General features: G+C 42.6%; 1 protein-coding gene across 1 annotated transcript in view; it reads left to right on the top strand.

Annotated features, from left to right (window-relative positions):
* Positions 1-15,298, top strand: part of NLRC3 (NLR family CARD domain containing 3) — an 820,465-nt gene that overhangs the window by 411,790 nt on the left and 393,377 nt on the right. Inside the window, exon 9 of the mRNA XM_085630169.1 lies at positions 14,391-14,474. Coding sequence (XP_085486295.1) covers positions 14,391-14,474 — 84 coding nt within the window. The remainder of the gene's footprint in view (positions 1-14,390; positions 14,475-15,298) is intronic.

The following is a 15,298-nucleotide window of genomic DNA, read 5'->3' as shown; positions in this document are numbered from 1 at the left end:
AGTGAGGCCGTCCACTAGGAGTCGTCCCAGGCGGAGGGGGTGGAGCCAAGGATGAGGACCTCCGTCTTGTCTTAGTTCAGTTTCAGGCGACTGTTCTTTATCCATTCGGCGACAGCCTACATTCCATCGTGGAAGTTGGTTTTGGCGTTGGCGGGGTCTTTGGTGAGGGGGAGGATCAGCTGGGTGTCGTCGGCGTATGAGATGATGTTGAGGTTGTGTGATCGGACGATGTTGGTGAGCGGTGTCATGTAGACGTTGACGAGGGTTGGGCTAAGGGATGATCCTTGTGGTATGCCGCAGGTGATCTTGGTAGCTTCGTATCGTAATGGCGGGTGGTGGACTCTCTGGGTTCTGCCAGTGACGAAGAAGGTGATCCAGTCCAGGGCTTTGTCGCGGATCCCTGCGTTGTAGAAGCGTGTGCGTAGGGTGTGGTGGCAGACGGTGTGGAAGGCGTCCGAGAGGTCTAGGAGGAGGAGGGCCGCGGTTTCGCTGTTGTCCAGCAGGGTCCTGATGTCATCGGTGGTGGCTATAAGGGCAGTTTCGGTGCTGTGGTTGCTGCGGAATCCCGATTGGGACGAGTCCAAGGTGTTATTTTCTTCGAGGAAGCGGGTCAGTTGTCTATTGACGATCTTCTTTATGACTTTTGCCAGTAACGGGAGCAGGGAGATGGGCCGAACGTTCTTGAGGTCCTGTGGGTCTGCCTTGGGTTTCTTGAGTAGGGCGTTGATCTCTGCATGTTTCCAGCTTTCCGGGAAGATGGCGGTCTCGAATGAGCTGTTGAAGATCTTTTGGAGTTGGGGTGCGATGATGGAGCTCTCTATGTTGAAGATGTGGTGGGGGCAGAGGTCTGATGGTGATCCGGAGTGGATGACGGTTATGGTTTTGATGGTGTCTTCATCGATGACGTGGTTCCAGGCTGATGTGGCTGGGGGGCGGTGAGTCTAGGGTGTCGGCGGCTGTTGGAGGGGGTCTGGATGTTGAAGCTGTCGTAGATGTCTATGATCTTGCAGTGGCAGAAGGTGGCTAGAGAGTCGCAGAGGTCTTGTGATGACGGGTTCCCCTTAGTGTAAGGATCCACACTTCTCCCCCAGTATTTTTTGCCCTAGAGGAAGATAAGCGAGCTGTGGTCTTGTTCAAGCCTGGGAAAGCTTTGGGTCTTGACAAATCCCTGCAGACGTTTTAAAATTGGATCTTATGGTGTGGTTCCCTACATCAATGAGGTCTGAAATGCCATCTTGATGGAAGGGGCAATCACACCATCTTGGACTGGGGTCGAGAATGTACCAATTTTTTAAAAGGGGGATCCTAGTATTCCCTCCAACTACCTCCTTAGTAGTTTAATAGATAATCTCCCAAAGGTCTTTTGCAAGCAGGATTTAGAGCGCTTGTTGGACTGGTGTGATGAAAATCACATCATTCTGGGTCTGTAAGCAGGATTCAGGCACAAGATTAGCTCGGTTGACCGAGCCTTCCAGTTCCTCTTGTTTAAATGGAAGTGGGTGGACCTGTTCAACGGCAAGCTCTATGTGGCATTTATCAATCTTTGTGCCACATTTGACCTAGTGCCCTGAGAGAATTTGTGGGCGATGCTCCTTGGGATGGGGACCCCCCAAGCAATGTTCCCTCTAATTTCTTTCCCGTGTGCAGCAGTATAAGGTCTCTGTGCGCTGCAGCAAAGGGTAGGTGCGCCAAGAAACTGACCATTCACGCGAATGTAAGGAGATCATCATGTGGTCTCCGCAGTGAATGTTTTGTAATTTTCCCCTGACTGTTCCAACTTATTTGCTTTCCTCACTTCCAGGTACTACAACATTGTACTGCTTTCGAGGCTGCACATTGTCGGATAGCCTGGGGGTCATTCTATATTCAAGAGCATGCTTTGATGTTTATTGTGTCCTGGAATTTGTTTTCCTTTTGTCTGTGCATAAAAAGTCAATAAAAATGATTTTCAAAAAATATTCACGCGAATGTAGTGCACAACTACCAAAATCAATGGCATTTGCTGTGGCATTGCCTGAATAATTAAAGTACATAAAGACAGAAAGTCATGTGAAAAATTATTACAGGCTTTTAAAAATATATATAAAGTCCTGTTTAGGTATTACTTCTAGGCCTCTGCTTACTGCTAAATCATAATCAAATGGCTGGTATCTTTTCTCTTGGAAAGGTGGCAACCTAACCTTTCAGTAGGAAAGTGTAAAAATAGAAAAACAAGCATTGGCAAAAGCCTAACGGTATCACCCATACAAGAGCTATTGGCTTCAGCATTGCTTTAGCCATGCTGTACATCAGTGTGGCTGCTGTTCAGCATGGCTAAAACATAGTGGCATGGAGTAGGGGGAGTAGAGTGTCGTAGAGTTGAGTAGAGGAGAGTAGAGTTCAATGATTCAGAGAGTGTTATGGCATTGGGTGGAATAGGGTGAAGTGGGTTGGAGTGGATGGAGGTGGTGGATTGGAACGGAGTGAAGTGGAGTGGGGTGATTAGATTGGATTGGGGTGTGTGGATTGGACTGAAGTGATAGGATTAGAGTGGGGTAAATTGGGGTGGGGTGGTTGGATTGGATTTTTCTTTTTTGAGTGGGGTGGATTAGACTGGAGTGGGGTGGATTGAAGTAAACTGGAGTGGGGTGGATTGGTTTCATTGGACTGGGATGGGGTGAATTGAACTGGAGTGAATTGGACTGGAGTAGATGGATTGGATTGGATTGGAGTGGGGTAGGCTAGTTGAATTGGATTGGGGTGGATTGAACTGGGGTGAGGTGGGGTGGCTTGGACTGGGTTGGGGTGGTTTAGAATGGGGTAGAGTGGTTTAGACGGGTAGAGTGAGGTGAATTGGACTAGAGTGGGGTGAATTGGATTGGAGTGGGGTGCGGTGCGGTGGAGTGGAGTGTGGTGGATTGGAATGGAGTGTGGTGGATTGGAGTGGGGTGTGGGGGATTGGTGTGGGGTGCGGTGGATTGGGCTGGAGTGCGGGTGATTGGGCTGGAGTGCGGGTGATTGGGCTGGAGTGCGGTGGGTTGGTTTCAGTGCAGTGGGTTGGTTTGAGTGGGGTGAGTTGGATTGGTGTGGTATGGGTTGGGTTGGATTGGTGTGAAGTATGGTGGATTGGATTGGGGTTGAATGGATTTCTTGGAGTGAGGTGGACTACGAAGTAGGGTGGATTGTGATGGATTGGACTGGAGAGGGGTGTACTAGACTGGAGTGTACTGGATTGGAGTGGGGCACATCGGAGTGGGGCAGAGTGGGGGTGTATCTGGGTTAAGTGGACTGGGTTGGAGTGGGGTTGATTGTATTGGAGTGGGCGGATTAGATTGGAGTGGGGCAGATTGTTTTATATTGCATTGGGGCAGATTGTTTTAGATTGGAGTGGGGCAGATTGATTTAGGTTGGAGTTGGGCAGAATGTTTTAGTTTGGAGTGGGGCAGATTGTTTTAGATTGGAGTGGGGCAGATTGTTTTAGACCGTAGTGGGGCAGATTGTTTTAGACTGTAGTGGGGCAGATTGTTTGGATTGGAGTTGAGCAGATTGGAGTGGGGCAGGTTGTTTTGGATTGGGGTGGGGCAGGTTGTTGGGGATTGGAGTAGGGCAGGTTGTTTTGGATTGACGTTGGTCAGATTGTAGTGGGGTGGGTTGGGAGGATTGTAGTGTGGTGGATTGGGCTGGAGTTGGGCTGATTGTTTTGGAGTGGGGCATTTTGTTTTGGATTGAAGGGGGCTGTTTTAAGAGGGGTAGGTAGTTTTGGATTGGGGTGGGACAGATAGTTTTGAATTGGGGTGGGGCAGATTATTTTGGATTGAAGTGGGGCAGATTAGTTTGGATTACAGTGGGGCAGAGTGGTGTGGGTAGGGAGGATTGGATTGGAGTGGGGCAGATTGTTTTTGATTGGGGTGGGGCAGCTTGTTTTGGATTGGAGTGGGGCAGATTATTTTGGATTGAAGTGGGGCAGATTAGTTTGGATTACAGTGGGGCAGAGTGGTGTGGGTAGGGAGGATTGGAGTGGGCTGTATTGGAGTAGATTCGATTGGGGTCAATTGGTGCGTACTGCACAATTATGTGTTAAAGCATAATTTTGAAAATTATAACACATAAGAAAGAAATAATGTTGCTTTGAAATATTTAGAACAAGATAATAGTCATCTTTTGAGAATAACCACTTGTAGCAAAAACAATACAAAACATGAGTGAAAAGTGATTAACGAAGACTTGGCAAAGAAAAAAAAAGTTAACTATAGAAATATAGAAAATACAACTTTAAATGTTGTTTGTACTGCTGAGCACGTTTTTGCCAGTCATGCGCCTTCCTTTTGTAGGGCACTAGAAGTTAAAGAGAACAAAAGGATACCTCAATCACGTCGGGAGAAGCAGACGGGCACTGATTAAGTTGAATCAGTCTGTGCTTGGTCCTTGCTTCATGGACAAACATGGAAATGATGTTGTGCCAGCCATGGCCAATTATGAAGCTGTAAAGAAGAGTGCCAGGCAAGCAAACAAATGATAAGCAGAGGGTGGGCTCCAAGTCCTTTTCTAAGTGCCACAGCATCTCGCAAGTGACACGCATGCGCTAGCGCATGTCATCACAGGCTCGACCCTAAAAAATGCTAGTTACAGGGAAAGGAGACAGTTAACACATATGTTTGTCATCTTTCTGGGGGACAAATATGGCCTTTTGTCCGTAAAGGCTAAGACAATACTTAATAGGATAGTATATAAAGTTGTTTCATCATTTGAACATTAGCTTTCTGTTTGTGTTTACCTTAATTTTTAGTCAGGGATTATTAACATAGCCCTAGAACAATAAGAAGAAATAGAAATATAAGGGGAAAGCACTTTTAAATGTGTTCTAGAGCTACTTTAATGATTCCCGAGTAATTCCGAAAGAAAACAAAGACAGATAATTCATCTTAACAAATATGTTAAATTTGCCTCCTATCCAAGAGAAAAATACCTGTCATTGGTGTGCAAAGGCCGTTACATTCTTCCTGTGTTTACTTTAACTGTTAGTCAGAGATCACTAACGCAGCATTAAAATAATACATAATAAGAAATATTAATGGAAAGCACATTTAAAAATATTCTAGAGCTACGTTAATTAACTCAGGCTGATATTAAAGTAAAAAAAAGACAGAAAAGCAATAATAAAAAAGATGACACTTTTGTTACAAAATTAAAAGCCCCCTCTATCAAAACAACCAAGCCTGTGAGCATCCCCATGCAAGATAAGAGGTGATTAGCAGTGATCAGAAGTCTGTAAAAGTGTCTCACCCGGACTGCCGCCTGGCAAACTGGATAATAACAGAGCAAGCTGCATATGTAGCCGTCTTGTCTGACCTCCATTACTCTTCTGAGGCCTGGCTGGAAGAACACTTACCTGATGCAATGACCTTGTGCCCTCTTCTGCAATGTCCTGATGCCCTCTTGTGTAATCTGCTCCTCTGCACAGCTGCCAATGTGTGTGCTGCTCTGCTGCGAGGAATGACAGTTTTTTCGCATTGCTTGTGTTTTTTAAATGCAACTTTAAGGGAACGGTTTCATACTCTCACCTAATCTAGGCAGTGGAATAGGAGTGAGATGCGCGCTAAGAAGTAGTGTCTGAGCGCTAGAAAGAGGACAGGTGCGCGCGCAGGCGCGCACCTTACAGGGAACACTGCCCCCAAGTATTTCGCACTTAATCTGACTGCTTCATGAGGGGAAATTTGTCAAAGTTAGGTGTGGTGGGAATGGAGAACTAACCGAGCCTTTCCCGTAGACCAAGGTGTGCGTTAGTGTTGCATCCTTGCCTCAACCCTTTTCCTTTTATACATAAACAACTGGATGCCTACTTATTAAATTGTCTCAACAATTCCCCTACCATGGCAGGGGGAAAAATACCAGCACTACCCTTCGCGGACGACACGTTGTTGTTGTCCAAAACTAGGAGTAGCCAGCAAACTCTGATTGATAGCTTCAGTCAGTTTTGCAGTGACTTTGGTCTTGAAATCAATACCTCTAAGACCAAATACATGACCTATACCAAGAGAGGCATGGTGAGAGGGGTCATCAATGTGGGATCTTAAACCATGGAAAGAGTCCAGGAGTTTGATTATTTAGGAGTTTGAATATTTGGGTATTAGGTGAGACAAAACTGGATTCTGGAACTCGCAGATTTCAAAGACTACCCTAATAGTCAAGCACAGAGCTGGAGCCATACAAAAATGTGCCAAGAACGCAGCCTGGTTCCCTGTATGACCCCAGCAGTTAAAATCTATAAATCCCAAGCTATGGAGGCTGCTCTCTACGGGGCAGACTTATGGGGCCATTGTAACACCAGCTCTCTGAGTGTAGCAGGCCTCCTTAGTCTAGGGATGGGTACGCCATTGGTCCCACTGCGCTTGGATCTTGGTATCCACAGGATATCATCACTGAAAGCGTCAAGACACCTATTGTTCTGGATATGTATTTGGAACACATATGAATTGCGCCATTTTAGGGAGGGCTTGCAGGAAGTCATCATGGCCAATGGGGGGAGATGTCTAGGATCGATCAAAAAGGCCTGGATCGAACTGGGTCTAGAAAAATTCTGGAGTGACCCCCATTCTATTTGCAAAGGCTAAGTAAAAAAATTGATCCAGAAGAAAGCTTTCAGTCGTAGTGAACACTCAACCTCTCTGGGCAGATTAACAAGTGCCTTTCTATTCCAGAAATCTGTAAGTAAAGCTGAAGAATTCTTGGATTTTATCCGTCTGGCACTTGCTCGGTCCCTGTTCCTCCAATTCAGGTAGCAGCCTTCACCATCTACTGGGGGATGACAAACCAGGGATCTGACTACTGTTTTAACTGTGAAAACATATCAGAAAGTGAGGAGCGTTTGCTGTTCTTTTGCCCCCTTTATACTATAACTAGAAAGAAATTGATTTTTCTCCTGAGCAGATCCCTTAGAAATCGAGAAGAAGCCTCCAGAATATGTAAGAATGACACCTCCTCGATTGTGGTGGTGGCTGTTTAGAAATTTCTGTACCTAAGTTTGTCACAAATTATTAGCTACTGTATAAAAGCCATCTCCCCATGATCTCCTGCATGGCTCTGTTCTTAATGTGATTATAACTACTTAATGAATTGTATCTGATCTTTTCTAAATATTTATTCTTGTTTCAAATTGTTTTTAAATTTGTACATTGTTTTTCATTTTTTCCATGTATTTTTTTGATGATGAAACTAATTTTTCAAACTGTTAATAAATGATAGGATACGACTTCATCACTATTTAACTTCAGAAATATAATTCTTATTTCATGCTGATTAGTTTCTAAACAACATCTTCGGAATCCATTCGTAACACTTAAACTCTGCTGATTAACCCCAATGTATTTTTTACCCCTGGGGCCCTTTGTCAGGGGGATACCTCTATAAAAATCAACAAAACAGTTGAGTTTACCATTTGATTTTCAAAAGTCATATAAGAAACTAACTTCGATACATCAAAAAAACGATACAACACTGTCGGTTAGAAGCCCTATACATCAGCAAATCATGTAAAGCTGACTTTTCGTCTATGCCTACCTTATCCAAGCACTTCTCGTGCATCTAAAAATTATGTCTTCTACTAAATCATGATTGTGCTGTGAAACATCTGACGTATTACAATAATGGATGCGAAATCGACAGAAACATACGTGTCAATAATAGGAAAGAACCATCACAAATTTTCATGAACAACATATCAATGTCAGTGGTTCCTTGTAAAAACATGGAAGAAACCTGGATTTACATGGAAGAAACCCGAACGCCATCACTGGCCCATGCCTTTGAAAACAGCATGTTACTTTGTTCCGTAATGTAAAAGAAACGTGTGGTAACGATCTAGCCAGTCACAAAACAAACCATCTCCCAATGTTTCTTGTGCCAAAAAAAGAATCTTAAAAACAACTGTGATAGAAAAAAGCATAAACCTGTGTGACTCCTTACCCAACTCTTACCAGTTATCAGAGTGTCAGTGATTGAGTGTGAGCTTGTAAAGAAAATACAAACTCCGTCACTAACCCATGCTTTTCAAGTCGGCATGACAAGTCACATGTGCCTCATCACCGCAAACGCCATATTTGATTAAGTTATATTTACTCCAGTATTGGAACTATGATAGCTTCACATGTTTGACTCATTCCCCCTCGTCCAGATGGGAGCCCCTGGTATATCAAAATAGCAATGCAAAGTTAACATAAACTAGAAAATAGTCCTAGGCCCATTTTAGTTTTGTTACATATCTCAATTGTTTTATAAAAGAAACCAAACATAGGCTTCAGCCAATCAGAACACTGTACCCGCTAGAACACTCCTCAGAAAACCTCAGACCTTCATATTTTCTACTGCACGTCGTACAAGGGAGTCTTCACTGAGCTCTGCTCAGTTTTTTCCTTCAATTCTACTATTTCAGGTTTTTTTAGAAACTGTTTCTTTTTTCTTCCAATTTAGCAATGATTGTACCATTTTATTCAGTCTACAATTCCTTTCTCTAAATTTGATGATGTCTGATAAGGAGAAGAAGAGTCTCTCAGAGCATGTGCAACCTGCTCCAAGAAAAGACTTCATACTGATGACCATCACAGTAACTGCATCTATTGCCTGCATCCCAACCACAAGGCTAAAGATTGCAAGTTATGTCGTACCTTTTCTACCAAGACATTAAGAGATCATGAGAGGCGCCATCTTATTTGGCTTCAAAAGATGAATGCCAGGAGGGAACTACTTTCGAGTGACAACAGTGATGAGGCATCTTCTTCGTCATCTAGAAGATCTCACAAGAGGGAAGGATAACCTCATACTTACTCATCCTGTGAATGCCCTAAAAACGCCTCCAAAAAGACCACTCATGGGTCTTACAGTCATAGTCCATCTAAATCTCCTCACAGAAGTGAAAAAGAGAGAAAAGGAAATTACTCAGGGGACAGTAAAACAAAAACGGCAAGTTCTGAGCCCCCTACAACACCTTCCCAGGGTAGGCATACTTTAAAAAAACCTTCATCTGTACCCCATGCGGATAAAACGTTGACGAAGACTTTGCCATTGGCGAAGACTTTGTAGACGACACCGCCCAAAAAAAAAATCCCTCGTCAATGCAGAGCGATGTCTTCCATTCTTCAGCATCCAAAGCCAAGGAGTCGTCACCGACAAGCTCTGCTCCAGTGACGACGTCATCACCGACGGCACCTTCGTCATCGAGGGCTTCACAGTCATCGCCGACCAGTATCTCGCTGTCATCCTCATCATCGACGGTGACGATGGCGTCGATGACTATGGTGTCTGCATTGCCACTGGTATTGACGCCAACAACGGTAGCTCCTTTGTCCACCTCGTTAACAAGAGGAAATTCTCCTAAGCAAGGCAAAGAAATCTGAAGTTGACACCTTACATCAGAGGTCACCTCACCTAGTACACCTTTACTTTCTTTACATCTCTTGGAGAAACATGATTCCGATGAGGATGATGGACCTTTTGGATATGCACAAAGCTGATTGCTGTTGCATGTGAAGTGTCAGGAGGATGATTATAAAGAGGAGTATGAGGAACAACCCTATTATATTCCTAAACAAGAGTATCACCAGCAATACCAAGAAGAGGTGGTCTGCATGCCATCTTCATTGCTCTCAGACTTACAGTTCATGTTATTGGACTATAAGAAAATGCTCCCGTCAGCATCTGCTCCTCCTGAACATTCTGCATTGCCACCTCGGCAGCTGTTGGTCCCTTCCACTCCGCAACAGGGTCCAACGTTACAGTCAACAGTTACTCTGCAATCACCACCGACTGCTGCTCTGCAGGATCTCGTAACTATGAATGATGACCATTAAGAGGGAGAGCTTCCAGATCTGCACCAGGAATGGGATGGCATTCTTGTACCCACACCATCTTCTCCCTTTCCATTGATTCACCACCAGAGGACATTGGTGGATTCCATACTTTTCTGGAAAGGGCAGGCAAGCATTTTGACTTACCAATGCCAACCTTTCAAATGGAATGCTTTCTCTATGACTTTAAAGAACCCTCTAGGAAGTCAGGAAGAGCCATTCTGATTGTTAACTATAAATGGGAGGAAGGCTTCAAAATCATGAAGACCCCAGCCACGGTGATTCCAGTTCTTCCCTGGTTAGAGAAGAAATATAAAGTTCCAGAGGATGCTCCTGTCTGCCGTGTGCACCACCCGAAGCCTGACTCTGTGATTTCTCAGGCTGCACTGAGAAAGTCTAAGAACCAGTCGGCACCAATTACAACACCTCTGGATAAAGAAGGCAGACACCTTGATAATGCGAGCAAATGTCTTAATGTCAAGTCTCATGTCATGGCAGCCAATTCTCTCGCGGTCTTGGGATACTATGATCGTCAGATGTAGTGCGATCTAGCTCCATACATTGATCAGCTCCTGGATGACAGTAAGACCGAAGCCATAAAGATCCTCCAGGAAGGTAAGCGGGCTTCCTCTGAGGTTATAGACTGCGCAATGGATATTGCTACTACAGCTTTTAGATCACTAGGAGGCGCACCAGTCTTACACTGCCAAGGTTGGCTCAGGGCTACATCTTTCCGACCTGAAGTACAGAACAAAATCCTTGATCTTTTCTTTGATGGTGAGGCCCTGTTCGGGATACATATTGATGAGGCGCTTTAAGACAAAAAGACACTGACAATCTTCAGTACCGCAAGGTATCCTTTCGAGGAGCACTAGGATGAGGTCTTCATCGTATAGAGGTGGATCCAACAATATCGGTATGATGATTTGGCTTCTTTGTACAAAGGAACATCCATTCAACTGTGTATGTTCTTAATAGTAGAGAAAAAATATTTCAACCTGAGATTTCTTACAAATTAAAAAAAATGATGTATCAATTTCTGGGAAGTTTGACTTGTGAGTAGGAACATAGGATGTATCTTTGTTCAATACATTAACCTATTCATTTACAAGAGGAAAGAAGAGATGTTCATAACTAGGTCTTGGCATGGCTGCTGAAGGTTATTTTTTCAAATTTTTTCTCTTTTTCTTTTGCCCTGTTTTGATTTCACTTTGTTGATGTTCCTAGTGCATTATTTGCTGCCGGACTTGTAGTTAAAAATAAAACTGCTTTGTTGGTTTCTGTTTTCTCTGCTGATCTTGTAGGAGGGCCAGCATTTTGAGACATTAATACTTTTTTCATAAACGATTGTGATGGCTCTTTCCTATTATTGACAGGTATATTTCTGTCAATTTCACATCCATTATCATAACATGTCAGAAATTGCACAGGACCATCATAATTTAGTAGAAGGCATAATTTTAGATGCACGGCTAGTGCTTGGTTGAGGTGTGTTTTGGCGAAACGTCAGCTTTACATGATTTGCTAAGGTATCAGGCTTTTGATCCTCAGATTGTGTTGTATTGTTTTTTGGATGTATTGAACGTTGTTTTGTATATGTATATAAAATCAAATGGGAAACCTATGTTTTGTGAATTACATAGAGTTATCCCCCTCATGAAGTGCCATTTGGACAAGAAACACATTGGGGTTAATCAACAGAGTTTTGTTGTTATGTATGGATTCCGAAGATGTAGTTTAGAAAATAATCAGTATGGAATATGGTGATGTTTCTGAACTTAAATATAAACAAAGTCATGTCATGGTTTACAACAAAGTAGATATTTCTCTAACAATAATAATAAAAAAATAAACTGTCCACTGAGAATTGCAGTTGTGTTCTGCCACATAACCAAATGATACCAAGGAAATAGCTAAATAGCGGATGATTGCAGGGTGGTTACTCCACCTGCTGCAAAGATGTGTTTGTGTAACCTGAAGTTCACATATTGGAATCCTAGTGAGTGGTGTCATCTCTGCAAAAAGCAGATTGTCAGCGTTTAGAACTCTGGATAATTTCCTTGCGTTTCCTTTGTTTTTGGCCATTACAAATGAACCCTTTCTCACTACTGTCACTCTTAAACAAGACTGTTTAGTGTTCTGTCTCTATCAATGCCTCTTTCTTTGCAACAGTATAGAATCACTTCTGTTTTGGTTGCACAGGGCACTGATAAGTCTCTAGTAATATTTAAAGCCCTTTTTAAATAAACAATTTATTATGAAATATTGTGGATAAATACAAGTGTCCTGGAGGGATAGTCGGTATTTATTGCACCTGATAAAATATTGCACAGCAGAGTTCAAAGTTTATCAGTTGTAATAAATAGCACCTATTCAGATTTTTCCCAAGTAATGAGGAATAGCATGTGAATTTTTGGTAATTACCGCTTTAAAATCCTCATGTCTGTTTAATCACCTGGCCTTTTCCCCTGCTTAATTCTGGTAGACTTAACCTTCTGAAATGTAAGAGGGTGTAAACTTTATTGAACCCATTAATTATCAGATTTAATAAAGTCTATACAACTCATAGAAGTATTTGCACCTGGTTCGTTATTTTTTTGGGTCATTCATAATCACGGCCTTAGTCTGTTAACCTTGTCAGTTACTGAGGTTCAAGCCCCATCCGTTTTCAATTGGAATTTTATTCCTGAAAACTTTAACTTATTGGAACCGTAAACACAGTAGGGCAACATTGTGCGGTAGAGCTCTGGAAAGCCCCCCCTAATAACATCAGACTATCTCTGTTCCCTATCATTCTAGGATCTTTGGGCTTGATATCCTATTCTCAAATTCTCTGATTTGGTCAATCGAAGGGTTTGCAAACCCTAAAATTCTTTTTCAAATGTACTAAGGCCAAATAATGATTTAGATTTTTTTGAGGGGGTTTACGACACTATACTTGAATAGGTATTTGAAAGGAGTATGTTCAAGGTGTGCCTTCCAAATAACGATTCCTTATGATATATATTAATGTTTTGTGAAGAAAATCCAGTCGCAAAAAAATCATATTTTACTGACTCCTCAAAGGAGGTGGTAACCATTCTCAAAAAGGGAGGGGTGAATAACAGACCCCTTCTCCTTTCTGAATGTTGAAAACACATTTATTCAGAGAAGGCAGTTGTCGATTCCATCACTGTTTTCTCCTACAAAAAAGTTTGTGAAACTTTTGTTTTTAAATGCATGTTTTTCTTTAAGGAAAATGAGCTGCATTTAAAGAAATATGATGGATTGCTCTATTTAAAAGCTATCACAAACATGTGGTCTGCTGACCTCAGCAGGCTACCATCCCTGTGTGACAACTGATCTATGGACTAATACATTGATTCGCAAAATGACCATTTATAGTGGATCACCAAATGATCTACTGCATTAATATGCATGAGGTGGGTCGCAAACTGTGACACACTATACGATTGGCCACAATCACAGCAATGGTAGCCTGCTGGGATCAGCAAACCACCATGCCTCTGATTGCTTTTCAATAAATCATTCTTTTTTGTTTTCGTACGAGGACAACTAGATGTGTTTCATAAAAAAATGAAATCTTTTACAAACTTTTTTAGGAGTAAGTAGTGGTCCCACGGACCAATGCCTACTCATTCACAGAAGGATAGGGGTCATTTGAGGACCCCTTCCCTTTTGTTAATGGGCTATCGCTACCTTTCAGTAGTCTGTAAAATAATAATGTTTTACGACGGATTTCGGCCCATAACATTAACCCCTTGCATGCCCGCCCCTTTCCCCGCCCAGTGCCGCGCCTTCCATTAGCGGGCGGAGTTCATGACGAGCTGGACTCGTCATGGGCACAGCGCCACCGCAGCCCATGACGAGTCCAGCTCGTCATGGGCACTGAAGGGGTTAAAACACCCTATTGCAAATCGCTGTTTGGAAGGGACACACACCCTAAACATTCCCCATCCAAATAGCCTTTCGGTATGTAGTCGCAAATCTAAATAGTGATTCAGTAACAAATTGCAATTTGGGTTTGGTAGATACCAGAAGGTGTGTTGCAGTTACAAAGGGTTCGATTTTGCGAATCGGACCTTTTGCGACCCAAAAATGCCTTAGTACATTTTGTCTATAATTCTTCTATTTGGATCTGCATGTCAGAGTTACACCCACATTACTCCAGTTTCCGCTAGTAGGACAAGTTTTATAAGTACTTTAATAGAAAAATTGATAATGAAAATATAATTAGGCTGTAGATGTTCCCGTCAAGAAATATCATGCAAGCGTATTTGGTTTAGATAGAGAAATATTCCAGTGGGAGGTTACTGTAGGTTAACTGTCTTGACTGCAAACTTCTAACTTTTCTTTATCTTTGGTGCAATATGCAATATGCAAACAAAACTTAACAGCAAAAGTTCACATCACCAAATCGGCTATGATGCCATCTACCATGCATGAATCATCTCTTCCAGCACCTATTAAGATATTTGTTTTTGATTCTTCTAGCTGATATGACTGGGAGAAGGTGCCTAAATATACTTAATGTGTCTCTTTTCAATACTTTCCCTTTCATCCTCTTTGCAGCTTGCAAAAGAATGCAGTTGGGCCCACAGGAGCCAGGAGGATTGCTGAGGCACTGAAGATTAACACCAGCCTCCAAGAACTTCTGTAAGCCTGCATAATTTCTTCATATACAATACTGAAACGGGAATGAAATACATTAAGTTGAGCTGGGGCATTTGTCCTGCTGCATGCCTTACACCACCACCAAAGGGGCACAGGTGACATATTTGCAACCTCACCTGCCTTTGAACTGGTGTATGTCTTGCTGCTTTATTGAAGAATATCAGGTGGTCTATTTGCACACTATGTCTGCATTGGAGCAGAATACTTCATTTATTTCGGTGTTGCGATAGTGGGCAACCACTCAGCAAATGTGTGCCTCCAATATGGTAACCTGCCAATAAAAATGTGTTCATAGTGTGGGTTATCCAATGGATCAACAATTTCACACAATAGTAATATCTACATTTATATACAGCATTTAATACTACCGGTCACCTGTGTGGTAGGGTATTTCTGCTTGAGTGTGGGCACTAACAGGAGAATCCACTATAAATGCCCATGCAGATAATAAAATTGTTACAGAGGTTAGAGACTGGAGTTCCATTTTCTAATATGTGAGAGCCCTTTTGAAAAATAAGGATACCCCTCCAGCATGACTAGCTAGAGAGAAACCCTGCATATTACTTAGTGAGTTCTCCTTCCTGTGTTTCTGAGTATTGAATTGGAAGTGGAGGAGAACCTACTCATAAAAACTTCTAGCTCCTTGTTATCTTGATTTGGTAAACTTTTCACAGGGGGTAATACTGGTGGTCAGCAGTGTGGTAGGGTATTTGTGCTAGAGTGTTGGCACTAACAAGGGAATCCTGTAAATGCCCTGCAGAAGGTAAAATTGGTTTACCTTCTGGAGTTTCAGGTTGCAACAGAGC

This window comes from Triturus cristatus, chromosome 10, assembly GCF_964204655.1.
Source record: "Triturus cristatus chromosome 10, aTriCri1.1, whole genome shotgun sequence".
In the NCBI taxonomy this organism is placed as follows: Eukaryota; Metazoa; Chordata; class Amphibia; order Caudata; family Salamandridae; genus Triturus; species Triturus cristatus.
Note: the sequence above shows the minus strand (reverse complement) of the source record. Positions and strands in the feature narration are given on the sequence as shown.